This window comes from Megascapheus bottae, chromosome 24 (genome assembly GCF_031878675.1).
Source record: "Megascapheus bottae isolate mThoBot1 chromosome 24, mThoBot2.hap1, whole genome shotgun sequence".
Classification (NCBI taxonomy): domain Eukaryota; kingdom Metazoa; phylum Chordata; class Mammalia; order Rodentia; family Geomyidae; genus Megascapheus; species Megascapheus bottae.
This window is the reverse complement of record NC_143532.1, coordinates 19,485,489-19,504,932: the sequence shown is the minus strand read 5'-3', so window position 1 is coordinate 19,504,932 and position 19,444 is coordinate 19,485,489. Positions and strand designations below refer to the sequence as shown.

At 49.4% G+C, this 19,444-nt stretch overlaps 2 protein-coding genes across 3 annotated transcripts; both read left to right on the top strand.

The window, feature by feature from the left end:
• The first annotated feature begins 68 nt into the window (after nt 1–68).
• On the top strand, nt 69–8,935 carry Coq9 (coenzyme Q9). Of its 2 annotated transcripts, XM_090357586.1 has the most exons (9): nt 69–143; nt 1,318–1,486; nt 2,324–2,459; nt 4,838–4,980; nt 5,192–5,276; nt 6,141–6,245; nt 7,823–7,978; nt 8,291–8,344; nt 8,636–8,935. In XM_090357586.1, exons 1-9 carry the CDS (start codon nt 74–76, stop codon nt 8,669–8,671), a joined length of 954 nt encoding a protein of 317 aa, XP_090213712.1. In that variant the 5' UTR covers nt 69–73; the 3' UTR covers nt 8,672–8,935. The 2 variants fall into 2 exon arrangements, with proteins under 2 accessions (XP_090213712.1, XP_090213713.1); XM_090357587.1 differs by lacking the exon at nt 4,838–4,980 and having other exon boundaries at nt 85–372.
• Nucleotides 8,936–11,734: 2,799 nt separating this feature from the next.
• Polr2c (RNA polymerase II subunit C) lies at nt 11,735–19,367 on the top strand. The gene is made up of 9 exons (XM_090357585.1): nt 11,735–11,870; nt 12,526–12,575; nt 14,401–14,469; nt 14,585–14,637; nt 16,582–16,710; nt 16,998–17,049; nt 17,565–17,733; nt 17,843–17,917; nt 18,316–19,367. Exons 1-9 carry the CDS (start codon nt 11,785–11,787, stop codon nt 18,458–18,460), a joined length of 828 nt encoding a protein of 275 aa, XP_090213711.1. The 5' UTR covers nt 11,735–11,784; the 3' UTR covers nt 18,461–19,367.
• The last annotated feature ends 77 nt before the right edge of the window (nt 19,368–19,444 follow it).

The following is a 19,444-nucleotide window of genomic DNA, read 5'->3' as shown; positions in this document are numbered from 1 at the left end:
GGCCCCGCCCCCCCACACAGGGCGGAAGTGCCGCGTGACGTCACGGACGTCCGCGTGCGTGCCCGCTTCCAAGATGGCGGCGGCGGTGTCTGGCGTGCTGGGCCGGGCGGGCTGGAGGCTCGTGCAGCTGCGGTGCCTACCCGGTGAGGGGGGTGCCGAGCCTGGGAGCGGGGAAAGATGCCGGGAGGGCCGCGAGGTCGACCTAGGCTGGGTGCAGGGCGAAGGAGGACGTTCGGTGGCGGCGGCCTCCGGCAAGGTGAAACGAAGGGCATAGGTGTGGCACGGCCGGCCTCGGCGTCTGGCCGCGGCGGGGCACCGCGGAGCGAGAGCCCGGGGCGAGGCCGAGTCTTCGCGCGGAGCGGGGCGTCCAAGGTCAGCGAGCCCGCTGCCCTTGGTGCCCGGGCCGGGGTCACCGAGGGACCGCGGGCGCTGCCACGCACGGGAGGCCAAGGCCATTGCTTTCCAGAAGCCAATCGTTTCCTCGCCTCGTCACCCACTGGGTGACATTCTTGTGCCACCTTTGGGACCGTGTGCTAAGTTTTGGTTTGTTGGTTTTGGCAGAACGGGGATTTGAACTCGGGACCCCAGCCTTCAGCACTTGACCCACGTCCTCAACTCACTTCCACGTTAACTATTCTGTTTTGTTTTTGTCCCAGGAGGCCCACCGCACATTTCTCACTTACACCTCTCGCACAGAGGCCGGGCTCGTTTGTATGTATGTGGTACCGAGGAATTGAACCCCCGGTCCCCATGCATGCTAGGCAAGCACTCTACCACCAGGCCAAACTCCGGGCCTCTGCTGTGTTTTTATTTCTGCATTTGGCTGTCCTAAAAATAGGGATTCACTTAAAGAAGGAGCTATACATTATTATCATTTATGAGAAAAAAAGTCTTCCACAAGTACACCCTAATACGTGGACTCAATAACAGACAAGGACATACTCTTGTATTTCACCTCTGCTTTTCTCGTGAACTTCACTGGTTCCATGATCATACTCTGAGTCTCCCTCCACTTTTTCTGTACATATACCAAAATATATATGCTATTCTTATACATTCTGTTCTGTTTCATTGATTTATGTATGTATGTATTTTTTTGTAGTGCTGGGGTGAGAACTCTGGGTCTCTTCTTGCCTGGCAGGTATGCTGCCACATCATCCACGCTCCTGGCTTTTCAAAAATCATTGTTTCTAGTCAACGCTAGTGGTTCACACTTGTAATCCTAGCTGAGATCCAAAGATTGAGGTTCAAAGCCAGCTTGGAGAGGAAAGTCTGTGAGACTTTTATCTCCAATTAACCACCAAAAACCTGTTTCAGTGTCCCGCTGTCGACAACCTCTGGTGCCACGGGCCTTTCATGCTTCTGTTTGGCTCAAGTCTTCAGAAGAGCAGAAGCAGCAGCCTTCCGCCTCTTCCTCTTCTCAGCAGCATTCTGAGACACAGGGGGCAGGAAAACCTGATTCAGAGTCTTCTCACCCACCCCCCAGGTAGGCACCTGGATTCCAGAGCAACCATTTCTGCCACTTTGCATGCTTTGTGTGTCTGTTTCTCCTATACTTCTCTCCCATCCATCCCCACCTTTCCTCCTAAGGCTGTCTGAAAAGTACCCTTTGTTTTTAATATTCTGAAACATCCCAACAGCACAACCAAGTTCACAAAAAATAAAACAAAATTATCAAAAATTATACAGAAAACTGGGTTAACATTTTTGCCTCATTGATGTTTCTGTAAGCATATTTCATATTTATGTGTGTATAATAAATGGTTAATTACACTCCACGCTCTGTTCAGAACCTATTTTTTCACTCAGATTTGCACACTTAAAATTGTATTAAACAGGTGGTATCTAATTAATCTTTCAGAAGATATTCACATTTGTATTAGATTTGGTTTTTCTTATTAATCTTGCCACTGGAAACAGAATGTTGCTGTGTTCAACTAGAGTATTCATTTTCTGGTTTCCCAATTTGAATTTATTTCAACAAATAAGTTCAAACCTTAGAACTTTCATAAAAAAATTAATAAGTTTATTTTGAGGATCTACTCTGTGTTATGTCCCGTTGTTGGGCCCTGGTGGACAATTACAATTTGGTGCAGCCCGGGCAAAGCCTCTGAGTTGGCTGTAAACTGCAGCCCAGATGCCATGGCTGTTGGCCTTCACATCATGAGCGCTCTGACACAGCATGCCTTCTCTAATGTGGGAGGGGAGGGTGTCCAGACTTCTACCTGCTGCCATGACCACATCCACACTGGCATAGAAGAGAGGCAGGGTTCTGGCCTCTGGTGGGCACAGCAGTAGTGTGGTGGGCTATCTGGTGTCTCAGGTACACAGAGCAGAGCGGAGAGGAGGAGGAGGACTATGAGAGTGAGGACCAGCTGCAGCACCGCATCCTCACAGCAGCCCTGGAGTTTGTTCCCGACCATGGCTGGACAGCAGAAGCCATTGCTGAAGGAGCCAAGGTGTGTATAGGTGAGGGCAGGACTGCTTAGAGTCGGAGGCCGAAGGCTTCATGTATTCTTCCGGCCCAGTCCAAAGCCCTTCACAACTACTATAGGATTGTCTAGGGTTTTGTTTTTTTTCTCATTGTAATGAAAGTGATCTTTTTAGAGGAAGAGGGGTATTGAAACAGGGTCTTACTGTGTAGCACAGGCTGGCCTCAAACCATGCCTCAGCCTCAGGAATGCTGGTATTACAGGTATATACCTTCTGCCCAGCCTGTTTCTAAATTACTGTATCATGGAGTTGGTTCTCAAGACTTAGGTTCTTTTTCTTTTCTTTTTTTTTTTTTTGCTAGTCCTGGGGGTTGAGTTCAGGGCCTGGGCACTGTCTCTGAGCTTCTTTTGCTCAAGACTACCAATCTACCAATTGAACCACAGCACCACTTTTGGCTTTTTCTATTTATGTGGTACTGAGGAATCAAAACCAGGGCTTCATACATGCTAAGCAAGCACTCTACCATTAAGTCACATTTGTAGCTGAGAGTTATGTTCTATTAGGCAAAAAGGATCTGTGATCAAAATTGCCATATTTGATTCTGAGATGCCATTGTTTATAAGAAACTATATTAAAAAATAATTTTGAGAACTTTATTCATTTAAAATAGCATCTTAATATTAGCTCAGAGTAGACTTGAGTTTGAAATTCTCCTGCCTCCATCTCTCAAATGATGTGATCAGTAGTATGTGCCACCATGTCCAGCCACTATTTCTTTTACTTTTATTTACTTTTTTATTGGTTGTAGGGCTTGAACTCAGGGCCTGGGCATTGTCCCTGAGCTCTTTACTCAAGGCTAGCACTCTACCACTTTGAGCCACAGCACCACTTCTGCTTTTCTAGTGGTTAATTAGAGATAAAAGTCTCAAAGACTTTGTTGCCCAGGCTGGCTCTGAATTCAGATTTGAGCCTCCTGAGTAGCTAGGATTGCAGGTGTGAGTCATCGGGACCCAGCTTGAACCATTATTTTAATACATCAATAACAAAGAAAAATGTTGCTTATTCAGCTATGCCCTATCATGAAATTTCTGAATCTTATTGGTCTGTATGTGTTGTATGTGCATGCGCGTGCTACGACTGGGGCTTGAACTCAATCTCAAACTCTCATCTCTCCTTTTTGGTGGTAAATTAGAGATAAGATTCTTTAGTTATTTGTCTGCCCAGGTTAGCTTTAGACCACAGTCCTCAAATCTCAGCCCCCTGAGTTACTAGGATTATAGGCATGGGCCACCAGTACCCAGCTCCTACTAATTTTCATGGAAAAAAAAAAAAAAAGGACATCTTAAAATTAATGAGATGATGTTGGAAACGCCCTCAGGGGTTTTGGGTTTATTTCTCTCAGCAAGTTACCATTACTTCCCCTGCTTCAGAAGAAATCGCTGCTGATAGAGTCAGCTTCTGTGCAGGCCACAGTATGAAGTGGCTCTGTGAGAAGCTCTTGAGGACAGACTGAGGAAATGACAATCTTGTCTCCCACCCCAGCCTGCTGCTGGTATTTTAGACCATGGGCTAGCTTGTGCTTTACCTAAATTTCACGATTACTTTGTCTTTTCACTGCCCCACAAGGGAAGTCATGTGAGTGGGTGTATAGACTTTTACACTACTGCTCACTGCAAAAGAATGGACCAATAAGCTACCTTGGGTTTTATTCTCTTTAGCATTCTTTACACCGTTCTGCATTAACTACCAAAGGAAAAATGAAAGCATCCATGATCACACCAAAGATTCTACCATCAGCTTTTAGATGTTTAAAATTTTTACTCAGAGTTTAAATGTTTATTGAGCAAATAATATATACAAGGCACTGTGCCAGGTCCACCCAAAAAGGGAGAGAGACAGAGAAAAGGGCAAAGATGGGCAGATCCCATTTCCAAGAGATCAGGTAGAGAAAATGGGTCAGAAAGGGACTTGTGAGTGCATCCCCCAGCCCTGTGGTATTAGTTAGGGCTCTAGGTGCAGGTGCCACACTTTAACTGACCTGTGCAAGAAAAGGAGTGTTTTGACTCATTCGGTAACAAAAGAGGCTAACAGTAGCTCTAGAAGTGTTCTAAGCTGTGCTTCCAGAACTGTCTCCCCACTACCCCTTCCATGCTTTGCTTCCTTATCCAAGCTTTCTTTTCAGAGGGGCTTTTTTCATGTAAAACTAAAACAGGACAGTGGAAAGAAAGCAGTAGATCTTGTGCTGTACCCAACCTAAAGCAGTTACTAACTCATCCTCCACGTGCCAAAGGCTGATGAGGTGTGAGGATTACACTGCAGAGCATGCCCCTGCAATGGGAAGAGGCTACACAGGAAGCAGCAGCTGTGCTGAGCCCCACTGCCCTGTGTCCTCTGCCTCCTATAGTCCCTGGGACTCTCCAGTGCAGCAGCCAGCATGTTTGGGAATGATGGCAGTGAGCTGATTCTGCACTTTGTGACCCAGTGCAATGCCCAGCTCACTCGAGTGCTAGAAGAGGAGCAGAAGCTGGTACAGCTGGGCCAGGCAGAGTAAGTCCTGTGGTATTATCACTGTGGGGGCAGCAAGAACCAGGGTCCCTGAGTCTAGCTGCCAAACCAAAAAGAGCCAAAAGAGTGATTACCAGCCTTCTCAGATGAAGCCCAGCAGCCAATCCTGACCCTCTCCCCAGGCTAAGTACACAGTGTAGCCCAAGGCCCTGTCTTTGATCCGAGACACACTGTTTTCTTTTCCCTCTTCCAGGAAGAGGAAGACAGACCAGTTCCTGAGGGATGCAGTGGAAACCAGACTGAGAATGCTGATCCCGTACATTGAGCACTGGCCCCGGGTAGAGACCACATCCACCCCCCCCCAAAACAACAGGAATAGTAGCATTCTCAGCACCCGTCACTGAGAGGACCTTACTCTGCTGGGAAGTTAGCCCTTACTCTATAGATCCAGGAAGGCTCAGGACACTTGGCAGGTTGGGGTCACCAAAGAAAGCAACTCTAAACATGTAGGTCTCAATGCTTTGATGTGAGTGACCTGGGGGTGTCCTCAGGTCCTCCACAAGGAAGAATGGAGGTAGTTAGAGGATTCAGTTGAGCATCATCACCTCAATAATAGTCCTGCTGTGTTCAAGATCTCAAGAACTGGGACTGCCTGTCATATTGTCAGTGCAGTATTGGGGAAAGAGGTGCTGATTCCAAGGACTGCTGCCCTTTTTCTGGAGCTTTTTTTTCCCCTCTCAAAGCCTGTCAGTGTGGGCCATTCTCCAAGTTGAAAAGTACAGAGTGAGAAAGTACATCAGAAATGATGTGTTGTCAGTTCAGCTGAAAGACAACTGAGTGTGTAATGTCAGGTGCCCACCATTCCAGCTATAGCCTGATTAGTCCAGGCCTGAGTATGGAGCCAGGACAGTCAGTAGTGGCGCTGGATTTAAGTCCTGATAGCACATTATTGGGCCCTTGGCTGCTGTCCTGATTCAGCACAGCCTTCTGGGCTGCTTCTAGGCAAGGCTAGGGCCCTCTGGGCAGCTCTGTGAGCCACAGCAGTGTATTCAAAAGTTGAAGTGGCAAGGTCTTGTCCAGACAGGGCAGGAGGGCTTCTGAAGCTATCATTAGTGTTAGCTGAAGGAAACAAATCAGCTGCAGCTGTCCCCTTCACTGTTTGCTTGTTACCTGTTACCTGCCTCTCTGTCCTCTCTCCCCAGGCCCTCAGTGTCCTCCTGCTCCCTCACAATATCCCGCCCAGCTTGAATCTGCTCACCAGCATGGTGGACGACATGTGGCACTACGCTGGGGACCAGTCTACAGATGTGAGTGTTGCCTGCAGGCCCACACACTAGTCACCCAGGAAAGCTTGGGTAAAGCATTTCTCCAGAAAGCCATTGTGAGCTGGCTGTGATCACAAACCTCTACAGGGGCCTGCAGTGTCATTTCCCATCTAAGCTGTGAGGAAGGCCTCTCCCTGAACAGAGTAAGATCTAGGTTATCATCACGGACCAGCACTGAACATGAACTTGTGATTGGACTGCTTTTTATAACCATTTCCCTCTCAGTCTCCTAAGATGGAGATTCTGCAGAAGTCTTCAGTGTTGTCTTTGCTGAGCCTGATTTTTTGGGGGGAGGCAGGAGAGGGATATGCCATGAAGATACCTATTGCTTTAAAAAGAAACTCCCTTCTGCTAGTCTTGGCCTGCTTTGCTGGAGATCAATAAGCTCCTTTAAACAGGCACCAGGAAAGATATGACTTGTTAATGTTACCATATTTCTGGTGGGAAATTAAAAACCAAGTACACCTTCCTAAAAGAAATTAAAATGCAGTTCTTTGTGGGATTAGCATGCTGATAGTCCCAGCACACATAGGACAGAGTGCTTTAATAAACTTCCTCTGTGTGTATGCACCACCAACAGAGATGGCAAGGAAAGAAATTAGAAAGCATAGAAATGAAAGGAATAAAACAAAAGCAGACAAGCCACTCCTCTGAACAGAAGTTTGCCAGGAACTGGCAGAAGTCACCAGGGACTTGAACTCACAGCTTCGCCCCAGTGTTGTGGTTGGCCCGTAGCCCTGCCTTGGGCCCACTCTACTGGGGAGCATATTATGGCTTAATCATAACTGGATTCAGGAATCTGGAGGCAGTTCTTCTTTAGCAGCTCCGGAGTGGACTGGCTATAGCTGGTTAGGCATACTGACTGCTTCCTGACACACAATTCAGGCTCACTGACCCAACTGGAAAGGATTACATTACACCCAGTAGTTCACTTTTTTTTTTTTTAATATACCAGAGCTTGAAATTGGGCGCTCATACATGTTAGTTAAGTGCTCTAGCACTTGAGCCATGCCCCCCTCCATTAATTAATTAATTAGTTTTTCTCTTAGACAGGATCTTGCAAAGTAACACAGGCTGGCCTAAATCGGTCTTCTGCCTCCCAAGTGTTGTATTACAGGCATGCATCACTCTCAGCGGAGTTTTTGGTTGTTTTTGTTTTTTTATTTTTGTTTTTGTTTTTGTTTTGCCTATCCTGGGGCTTGAACTCAGGGCCTGGGCACTATCCTTTCTCAAGGTTAGTGCTCTGTCACTTAAACCATGGCACCACTTCCAGCTTATTCTGTGTATGTGGTACAGAGGAATCGAACCTGGGACTTCATACATGCTAGGCAGGTACTCTACCACACTCCCAGCACTGAGAGTTTTAGTTTTCAACTCAGAGGCAAGGCAGATGCCTAGACAAGTTGAGGACAGTAGTGGTGTCCAGAGGCCCATATTGATCTGTGAGGGGAAAAAAAAAACATCAGATGGGATCCTTAGAGTCCCCAAAGTCTTGGGTGGAAATTCCCCAGGCCTACAGAGCAGTGGTCAGCCACCATCCTGGGTGGGTGTCTCTGCAGTTTAACTGGTACACTCGCCGTGCTGTGCTGGCTGGCATTTACAACACAACAGAGCTGGTGATGATGCAGGACTCGTCCCCAGACTTCGAGGATACTTGGCGCTTCCTGGAGAACCGGATTAATGATGCCATGAACATGGGCCACACTGCCAAGCAGGTAGTTGGGGGTGGGCAATTTGGGAACTCTCTTCAACAGCACACCTGTCTGTCTCAGGCACACTACTGGTCACCTGGCTGTGCCTGTGTTCCCTGTTGGCCTCAGCCAGCAGTCTGGGGACCTTCCCAGGAAGGCTGGCTGCTCTTGCCTGAAGAGTCATGCTTTGCCTATGTGGGTGTTATCCATAGGCTCCTTCCCCATTCTTAGAGTCATTTGGATTCCTCTGAGCTCATGGGCTTTCTGGCTGTCCATCTGTGCCACCTTTGGGCTCATCTTGAGGGCTCAGGGAAACCTGACCCACATTCCTTCTAGGTGAAGTCCACTGGAGAGGCACTAGTTCAAGGACTCATGGGGGCAGCAGTAACGGTGAGTATCACCCACCTACCACTCAAGCCCAGTGCCATTTCCAGCATGCGTCACAGAGTTTATAGCCTTCAAGTGAAAGCCAGTAATAAGACAGACACTGCTTTAGCTGCAATCTTGAACCCAAGTGCCCATTTTTCTTTACTGTTGTCAAGAAACATCATTGACCCCAGGCCCCTGGTGGGTCTAGAACCTCTCTTAACCATGCCTATCCTCCTTGAAAAAACCTAGTCTTACACATTGGAGACCCAGAGGTGAGGACTCACACTCTCTCTGCTTCCATTCTTATACCAGCTCAAGAACCTAACAGGTCTAAACCAGCGCCGGTGAGAAGATGGATGTCAGCCCAGGTTCCTGGAAGGAAATAAGCAGCTAGATTTAAAGAGCTTTGATAAGTATGTGCCATCCATGGAACTGGATGTTCATGAGAACACACTGAAGGACTAGAGTTACTCCCACAGCCACTGGCTTTCCACAGAGCACCTGACACTGGCCTGGGACTGGATCACTTCTTCAGTTCCATCTGGCCTTGTGAAGCCTGAAGGATGCACTCAGGCCACAGAAACAGCATCTGCCTCTCATGGTCTCACCTTGGTCATGGGGCAACCAGGCCACGGTCAAAATCCAATACTACCACAAGGTGGCAGCCCATTCCCAGCAGAGCATAGGCTTGAGTACCCACGTGTACCTTTGCCATTATCCTGAGACGCTAAGCCATGAATCCTCTTAGAAAGCTGCCTTGCCTGAGATGGGTGCCTGCTGGGCGGACAGTGATGCACTGTGGAATTATTAGTGTATTTAGAACATGTAAAATGAATGTCTGTAAAAATAATAAATATATTTAAAGCAGTTTCCTGTTATAGTTTCCCAGAGGTAAGGAATATCTAGCTCTGGTCTGTATAAGAACCACAAATCAGAAAAGTGGGGCTACCGCCCTACCCTTGAGCTGAAGAGCCCCCAGGACAATACCCAGGCCCAGAGTTCAAGCCCCTTCACCCCCCAAAAATAAAAAAAAACCCACAAATTAGCTGGGCATGGTGGTTCTCACCTATAATCCTAGCTACTCAGGAGGCTGAGATCTGAGGATCAAGGTTCAAAGCCATGCCGGGGCACAAAAGAACCTGAGACTTATCTCCAATTAACCCCTAGAAAACAGGAAGTGGGGCTGTGACTCAAAGGGTAGGGCGGCAGCCTTGAGCTGAAGAGTTAATGGACAATGCCCAAGCCTAGGGGTAGAGCTTAGGGACAGCGCCCAGGCCCAGAGTTCAATCCCTATGACCTACAAAAAACAAAACAAAAACCACAAATCACTTTGTATGTGACAGGATAGACACATAGATATTTCGTATTAGCTGTCCTTGGCCATCTGCCTTGAACTCTGGTCCTGGTGCTACCAATAGCTACAGGAACTATGACAACTAGTTTTTCCAGCCAGTCAGGTGGCAGTAGCAGGATCTTTCCCAGGCATGAGCTCCTTTAGGGTTGTGTGTGTGTGTGCGCACACACAGGCACACACACTGGTATCAAACACTTGAACTCCAGGGCTTGGGATCTTACTTGTTTTTTTCTTTCAAGGTCATACTTCCACTTTCATCATGATTCATTTTTCAGTGGTACTGATTGTCCTCAGCCTTTATCCTAGCTGGCTCCCCTTTGGACCTCTGTTACAGTCTGTCTTCTGCACCATTGTCTGCCTAAGTTCACAGAATCACCCTGGAGAAGGCGGAACTTAATCAGCTTTCAGGTTTCTTCGTGCAGGCTTTCCACTGATCATGCCTCTAAGCCCTGTGAAGTTCCTCCAGTAGCTAGTCCATTCTATTGCTATCTCCTTTGCCTTCATCTTACAGTCAGCAGAGTACTTTGTCATTACTGAGTGGCATGGCTGTGGAGCAAGAGCCCCTCACAGCCTTTTCTCTGGTCTCAGGAAGAGATGTTGTTCCTTGCTCCAACAAACTCCTCTTCATTCCCTCTGCTATGTTCTAGTTAAAGGCTGCTTTTCTGTGAGGAAACAGCTACCACTATTTGAAGTCCATTTAAACCTGCCTAGACTATATAAGGGACTTGAGTAATTCTTTAAAATGTGTGTGTTTAATCTATGTGGTAGCACACTGCCAGGCACTGGGAATGCAGAGATGAGCTCCCACCCTCCACAACTCAACGGCACTAGGTGAGACCTACAGTGAGCACTGTGATCTTTTCTTGTGGTGTATAGAAGTGCATCATCCAGATGAGGGTGGAATGGATAAGGGAGGTGTGTCTATCATCAAAGTATACTTTGCTAAAATGAACATAAATTCCACAGATGTACTTTTCTTGTGTAGTATTAGGGTTTGATTTTAGAGCCTCATGCTTGCTAGACTGGCTGGCTGCTCTATCATTTAAGCTATGCCTCCTGTGTGGCTTTTTGCTGATTATGGTGGAGACAGAGTCTAGCAAACTCTTCTGTCTAAGCTGGCTTAGAACTGATCCTCTGGATCTTAGTCTCCTGAGTACATAGCATTACAAGCATGGCCAGCTGTTGGACATTTAAAATTAAAAAACAAAAACATGAGTGCCTGTAGCTCACACTTGTAATCCTAAAAACTCAGAAGACTTAAAGCTGAAGATTGCATTCCAAATCGGCCCAGGCAAGAAAGTCTGTGAGACTTTTTTTTCTCTTTGTGGGTCATGGGGCTTGAACTCTAGGCCTGGGCACTGTCCCTGAGCTCTTCAGCTCAAGGCTACCGCCCTACCCCTTGAGCCACAGCCCCACTTTCCCTTCTCTAGTGATTGGTTAGAGATAAAGAGTCTCACAGTCTTTAGTGCCTGGGCGGCTTTGAATGGCAGTCCTCAGATCTAGGATTACAGGCATGAGCCTCCGCCAGCCCCGGCTTATCTGTGAGATGCTTATCTCCAACAAGCAAAAGCCAGAATTACATCTGTGACTCAACTGGTCTCTACCAGTCCAGAGCAAAAAAAGCTCAGGGACAGTGTCTAGACAGGGTTCAAACTTCAAAACGGGCACCAAAACAAAATAAAAACAAGGTACTGAATCCCAAGCACCAGGGCTGAGACGCACACACACAAAAGCATATTCCTACAGGTGTATGCTTAAGCGAGTCTGTATTTAAAGCCAATGCAGTTTTATCTTTTGCCATTATAAACAGTACTTGCATGAACATGTATCTACATGTATTTCTGTTTTACAACTGCAGTCCAAATCAGAACTTTATTGTTCAGCCAATCGCGTGGGTTGACCACTTTCCCTTCCAACGTGCTGGAACCTGGTACCTTTTGAAGCAGATGAGATTAGAAAATGCTGGGGCAGTCCCGACCTCCGGGCAGTAGGTGGCGCTGCGCGCCTTCTTAGCGGAAGGGGCGGGGCCGCGCGCACTGACTTCCGGGGCCGCTAGACGCCCAGGCACCGTGTTGCTGACGCGGGAGGCCGGCGGCCGTGGGGCGCGATGCCGTACGCCAACCAGCCCACCGTGCGCATCACAGAGCTCACGGACGAGAATGTCAAGTTCATCATCGAGAACACGGACCTGGCGTAAGGCGGCCACGTTGGGGGTGGGCGTGGGGCTGGGATCCCTCCAGAGCTGTCCCCCTTGCCCCTGTGCTGTGGCTGCTGCAGGGGCGCGGGGAGCCGGGCGGCCTGTGGAGGGCGCGGGGGAGCGGGGCGCGGGGAGCCGGGCGGCCTGTGGGGGCCGCGGGGGAGCGGGGCGCGGGGAGCCGGGCGGCCTGTGCGGGGAGCGGGGCGCGGGGAGCCGGGCGGCCTGTGGGGGCCGCGGGGGAGCGGGGCGCGGGGGAGCGGGGCGCGGGGAGCCGGGCGGCCTGTGCGGGGAGCGGGCGCGGGGAGCCGGGCGGCCTGTGGGGGCCGCGGGGGAGCGGGGCGCGGGGAGCCGGGCGGCCTGTGCGGGGAGCGGGGCGCGGGGAGCCGGGCGGCCTGTGGGGGCCGCGGGGGAGCGGGGCGCGGGGGAGCGGGGCGCGGGGAGCCGGGCGGCCTGTGCGGGGAGCGGGCGCGGGGAGCCGGGCGGCCTGTGCGGGGAGCGGGGCGCGGGGAGCCGGGCGGCCTGTGGGGGCCGCGGGGGAGCGGGGCGCGGGGAGCCGGGCGGCCTGTGCGGGGAGCGGGGCGCGGGGAGCCGGGCGGCCTGTGCGGGGAGCGGGGCCCCTCACGCCTCTCGGGCTTGGATGTTCTCCTCCAGGGTGGCCAATTCTATTCGGAGGGTCTTCATCGCCGAGGTGCCCATAATAGGTACGTGACCCCCGGGAGTCCTTGGTGAGGGTGGGGGTACTGAGAAAACTGCAGGGCTGACATTTCCATGTGTGTACTTAGTTGTCTTTCTCAGTGTGGCTAATGCTACTCAACCGGATCATCTTCAGTTCCATCCATTTTTTGTGCAAATGAGGATTCCGTTCTTTATGGCTGAATACTACACCACGGTGTATATGTCCTACATCTTCTTCATCTGTGTCTTTAGCTGTTTTAATGAGTCTTGTTTCAGCCACATGCGTGTAAGAATGCAATTACCAGTCTTGAGGTAGAGACAGACATACACGGGCGTGACAGTAGACAAAGCATAATAAGTGCCTTAAGGGGAATCTGAACAGAAATTCGAGAGAGCCGAGAAGTGCACAGACAGGGTGCGGTGACTTCTGCAGCAGAGGACAGGCAAGGCTTGGCTTTCAGAGAGTGAGCATTTTCACCTGCAGAAGGTAGGGGGAGATGGGAGGGGAGGTGGTGGCACCTGCCACCACTTGGTGCCAACACTTGGCACTTGCCAAGAAGAGGCCAGGGGACTTGACTGTAGTCCTTACTTGGTTTGGGAAGCATTGCAGACAAAGCACATCAGGGCCTGGCCATGTATTGGCCTCTCTGACCTCTGTTCCTAGGACCTCTGCCCCTTTGGCATTTGGGCTCTTGGATCTGTGTGTGTGTGTGTGTTAGTCTGGTAGTACTGAGCTTAGACACTGTCCCATAGCTTTTTCACTCAAGGCTGGCACTCTTATCACTTGAGCCATAGCTCTATATCCAGTTTTTGGGTGGTTAATTATAAAGGTCTGTCCAGGCTGACTTTGAAACTTGATCCTCAGATCTCAGGATTACAGGCTTGAGCCACCAGTGCCCAGCTCTGATGGCGTTTGGTTTCAGACTACATGTTGTGTATAGATATTTATGAATTGTGAGAGAAATTAGGTTTTATACCAAGTATGTTCTTCCCCACTGAAAGATGGTGTGAAGATTTAATGATGTGGACCACAAATAAGTCTGTTTCTTCTGGAAGGTGTTCTCTAATAGTGCCCAAATAGTTTTTGTTCTTAGACTTGGTATTAGCATGGGTAACAGTTTTAAGTGCTTCTTAGGAAAGCCTTCAGCTCAAAATTAATGTTCCTGTGTGTGTGTGTGTGTGTGTGTATGTGTGTATGTGTATGTGTATGTGTATGTGTGTGAGTCATGGGGTTTGAACTGGGCCTGGGCACTGTCCCCTGAACTCTTCAGCTCAAGACTACCACCCTACCCCTGGACCTGGGCGTTGTCCCTGAGCTCTTCAGCTCCAGGCTATCACCCTACCCTTGAGCCAAGCCCCACTTCCCATTTTCTAGAGGTTAGTTGGAGAGAAAGAGTCTCAGGTCCTTTTGTGCCTGGGCTGGCTTTGAACCTTGATCCTCAGATCTCAGCCTCCTGAGTAGCTAGGAATACAGGTGTGCGCCACTGCTCCCAGCTAATGTTCCTTCTTATATGGTATTCTCTGAGTGTTTCTCTGTGTGGTGCCAGGAACTCCTGGACAAAGAAGTGAGGCGTTTGATTCTTATTAAATGCAGTTTCCTGGGCCCAACTCTAGTACTATGAAATCAGAAGCTCTGGAAGCCTAGCCCAGGCACCTGCAATTTAGTTAGCATTGGTAAGGATACTACTGTAAATCTAAAGGTGAATTTGGTGGCAAAACCTCACACACCTGTGCCCCCCTCTGCCTTGGTGTGTGGTGCTGGGGCTGGAACTCAGGGCTTTTGACATGTTGGGCAGGTGCCACTGCATTAGCCCCAGCCCTTCCACTGTGCTCTGCTTCCTTATTGTTTAGCCATCGACTGGGTTCAGATTGATGCTAATTCCTCCGTCCTTCACGATGAGTTCATTGCTCACAGGCTTGGTAAGTGCTGGTATTCTGTTGGGGGAAGGGTGCTGTGCCTGGAATCAGAGCAAGAGGCCTCCCCAACTTTAGGGGCTGGCTATTGACTCTTATTTATACTGCTTTTCTGTTCCAGGACTAATTCCACTCACCAGTGATGACATCGTAGACAAGCTGCAATACTCTCGGGTATGCCTAGTGGCTGCACTGTGGGCTTGGGAAGAGACCTTGGGTCTCCTTGGGATGTTTGTAGACATCTTGACCCTTCTCACTTGGGCTGAACTATAGTCTAGAAAGTCAATGTCGACATGGTATAGGGCTTCATTATGATGAGACCAAGACAGGAAAGGCTCAGGGCCTAAGGATGCTTACTAGCCAGCCACACAAGAGAACAACCATTCACTCTGAGCATCTTGATGGTGGGGAGTTTTAAAACAAAGAGAGACCTGGCTGACTGAAGGGAGTCAGCAGCAGATTAAGGTGAGTGCTGACAGGAGCAGAGGGAGTGGTAAGCACCTGGTGGCTCTGCCTGCTGGGTCCAATCCCTCCCCTATAAGTGATGCCAGTTAAAAGTGGACTCAGGTGGGAGCCAGCTAGGTTACGTCCTCTTCTGTTTGAGGCAACATTGTAGCCTATACCCTCTTGGTGGATTTAGCTGATCCTGAACCAACCCAGTTGATAGTATGCCCAAAGGTGTAGCATTTTTGTGGTGGCTGTTTGATATGTCTTGTAAATACGTAGGTTTAGGAGAAATATTGGAACTTGTGGAGCTAATATAATTCAGCTGAGCTTGTTGCATTTAACATTTTGCAGTATTTCGCTTCAAATTATGAGTTTGTTTTACTTGCCTAGCAAGTACAGTGTCCTGGATTCAATCCCAAGTACCAAAAAGAAAAACCACAGTTAAGCAACAACAGCAACAACAACAAGAACAACAACCAAAAAAAACCCACCTTTGCAAGACACCAGTAATCCTACTTAGGAGGCTGAAATCTGAGGATCATGGTTCAAAGCCAGCCAGGAAAGGAAAAGCCATTAACTTCATAGCTCCAACTAACCACCAGAAAATCAGAAGTGGTTTTTCAGATAAAGAGTTCATCTCTTTTTGAAGTGTTCCCCTTCTCTTGCTCTCTCCCAGTTTTTCCCTCCTGTACCCACCCACAGTTGTATAGTTCATTTTCAACAGTGCGCAGTACCATTGCTGCATTTTTTCAGCAAGCCCTATGACCAACTTAAAAAAAAAAATTGTTCTAAATTAAGTTGACACGTGTGGTTCCTAAGGAGTATAGATAGATATAGTAGAATAGATTATTTCAAGAGCCCTGGTTGGGACATACACCTCTGATACCAGCATTCAGGAAGCCAGGGAGAAAAAGGGATGGGGAGGAAGGGCAGATGATGGTAATCGTGGAAACCGAGTGACAGATTCATGGTGGTAGTATATTGTATGGATGAAATATTTCATAAAGACAAAGAGAGTGTTTCAAGACTTGAAAGCTACTTGATTCTGTTTTCCCTGGCTTATTAAGTCTAGTCAATGGCAAACTGAGTTGCAGCATGTAAAGCTTTCTGTCCCGTCATAGCCTGGGTCTCTAGGGACAGTGAAGAATTAGCCTGGAGCTCTCATGTGGCCTCATGGCTGTAAGTGTGGGAGGCCAGTGGGTATAGGGGCTGTTTCTAAGCTTGTGCTGTCCTTGGGGATGGTGTACCAGACGGTCACTGCCACAGGAGCCTGGGGACTGGTCAGTTCTCTTTGCAGATAAAGAAACTTAAAGGAAAGCTGGGCGAGGTGGCTCACACCTGTAATCCTAGCTACTCAGGAGACTGAGATCTGAGGACCAAAGTTCAAAGCCAGCCCAGGCACAAAAGAACCTAAGACTCTTATCTCCAATTAACCTCTAGAAAATGGGAAGTGGGGCTTGGCTCAAGGGTAGGGCAGTATCTTTGAGCTGAAGAGCTCTGGAACAGCATCTAGGCTCAGAGTTCAAGCCCCATGACCCTCCAAAAAAAAGAAAAATGGAAAAAAAGAAAAGAAAAATAGAAACTTAAAGGAGCTCGGTACTGAAGCAGGGGTCCAGGTGGGCTTTGCTGTATTTTTCTGTCAGAAACTTGGCACTTTGTCTCTGACCACAGGACTGTACATGTGAGGAGTTCTGTCCCGAGTGCTCAGTGGAGTTCACGCTGGATGTGCGGTGTAATGAAGACCAGACACGCCATGTCACATCCCGAGACCTCATCTCCAACAGCCCCCGGGTCATTCCGGTCAGTGTCTGAGAGCAGTCTTCCCACCCAGGGCCTCTGTGCATGGCTTTCTGGCCCGCTGTGGGCCGGGTTGGAGTAGGTCCTTCTGAGACAAGTGCTGGCCCTGGATTCTCGAGCAGAGGAGCATGGTGCTGTTATGCTGTTTTCGCCTAGGGATGCTGCCCTAGGCCATGTGATTGCTGAGGACTGAGAAGCCTGCACACTGGGGTGGCCCCTTTACCTGGCTTAACACATCACAGGCTAGAGGGCGCAGGGATGTGTTATGAACATGTGTTTGCCCTGTACAGGTGACATCCCGGAACCGTGATAACGACCCTAATGACTACGTGGAGCAGGACGGTAAGGCGCTGGGGCACACAGGCTCTGGACCTGTCACTGTGTGGGCCAGAGGGACACAGACCAGGCACAGCCTCACCTTGTGCTGCCTGACTCTAGACCATTGTATTTGCTTGCTTGTTTGGGCATCTCGTGGTTTGAGCTCAGGGCCTTGTACTTGCCATGTGAGTCTCACCTCCAGCCTTTTGCTTTAGGTTGTTTTTCAGAGTCTTATTTTGTCCTTGGCTGGCCTCACACCCTAATCTTATCTGTGGCTTCCGTAGTAACTGAGTTTATGGTGCCACCAAGCACCATACTCATTTGCTGAGATGGTAATATGTATGGAGAGTGACTCACTCACTTTTTGCCTGTCCTGTCCTTGAACTGAGATCCTTCCATCTCTTCTTCCCAAGTGGTGGAGATGACAGGCATGATCTGGCTCTAGCAGGTGTTGGTGGCTTCCCAGCCGCTCTCCAGTTTAGAAGCTGGAGAAGTGTGCCTCTCCTGGCACATTACTGACTCACACCTCTCCCCCACAGACATCCTCATCGTCAAGCTGAGGAAGGGCCAGGAGCTGAGACTTCGAGCCTATGCCAAAAAAGGCTTTGGCAAGGAACATGCCAAGTGGAACCCCACCGCAGGGGTGGCTTTTGAATATGACCCAGACAATGCCCTGAGGCACACAGTCTACCCCAAACCTGAGGAATGGTAGGCGCCTGTTGAAGGGAAGGTGGGGATTCGGGGTGAGGGCACAAGCCCTCTGCTGAAATGCCCTAAAAGCAGTAGCCACCCATACTGACCTTACGTCTGACCTCAGGCCGAAGAGTGAGTACTCGGAGCTGGATGAGGATGAGTCACAGGCTCCCTACGATCCCAACGGCAAGCCCGAGAGGTAAGACCTCCTCTCACGGGGCAGGGAGCCTAAGAGCTGGTAGGGGCCCTTCCCCAGCGTCTCGGCAAGGCCACCATTGCATGATACATGCACTCTCAGCTGGGCTTCATATTATTTGGTGGTGTAGAAGAGCCCTCCATTGAGGTTAGCTTTTGAACCCCTAAGGAGGCTATCAGGAAATATAGTCCTGCAGGGAAGATGAGGGGCTGAAGGCTGAGGTTACAGCTTGCTTGGTTTCCCTCCTTCCCCACTGTGGAAAGTAGCTGTGGGCCCCCCAGGGTAAGCATGGACTGTTCTGCCTGAGTCTTCTATGTGCCAAGGCCAAGTTCCTCTTAGATGTGGGCAGCAGCTCACCTGTGTCTACCTCCTAGGGCTCTCACTGCACTCCTGCTTCTTAGGTTTTACTACAACGTGGAGTCCTGTGGCTCTCTGCGCCCTGAAACCATTGTCCTCTCAGCCCTCTCTGGATTGAAGAAGAAGCTGAGTGATTTACAGACTCAGTTAAGCCATGAGATCCAGAGCGATGTACTCACCATCAACTAGCAGCAGCTTACCTGTGTCAGCAAAGGCCGTGCTTGAAGTAGGCCACGGCTGGATTTCAGGTCTCTCTTGAACCCCTATAGTTTCTGACCTCTGGACTGCTTGTTGCTGCTTAAGCTCTGGGTGACCAGTACCAGCAAGAATACCAGGATATTTTTTTGGTGGTTGTTTTGGTTTTGTTTTTTGAGGCAGGTTCTTGCTCAGTAGGCCATGTTGGTCTCAAGCTCCTTTGACCATAGGCTTGCACAGCCATACCTGGCTAGGCAGACAGCCTTCTACTTTACTTTAGCATTTACCTAGCCCTGCTAAGGGTTGCCAGTAAAGCTCTCCATAACTCGGCACATCCCTTCCGTCCAGTTTCCCAGAACACCACCAGGGGGCTGTGCTCCTTCTCTGTGGAGACCCCTGAGCTGGACTTTTCTCATGATCATTCCAGCTCTTTAAGGAATGTTCACAGCTGTACCCAAGGCTCCTGGTATTAGGATCCAATGCCAGGACATTCATTCAGTCCTTTCCCCGAGGGACTATGGATTCCTGAGTGTCTGCAGTTTGAGAAGTAACCCTTTGGGACTAGCATTCGACACTCCCTCCTTCCCCAAATAAGTATGCTGGGATAGTGTGTGTGTGTGTGCGTGCGCTGCCCTTGGGTTATGAGCTCCGCAGCCTGGTCAGCAGCCTGACCATTTGGCTTGGGTGTTGGTTAGGGGAACAGGAGAGAAGGCCGCTTCCCCCTTCCCCCTGACATTTCCCCCGTCAGCAAAGGCTCCAGGAGGAACACATGGGTAGTAGTCCACTGGGCAGCCTGAAGAAAACCAAGAGACTGGTGCAGAGGAAGGGATACTTATTGATTAGCAGTAGTTGTCTTTTTCAAAGTTTTATTTTTGGCAATAAAGAGCACAACATAATCTCCTTCATGCGTCATCGTGCCACTAGCTGAGCCAGCCCGCTCTGTTTCCCTCCCTGGGTCCTTTGCAGCCTGGCTTTTTT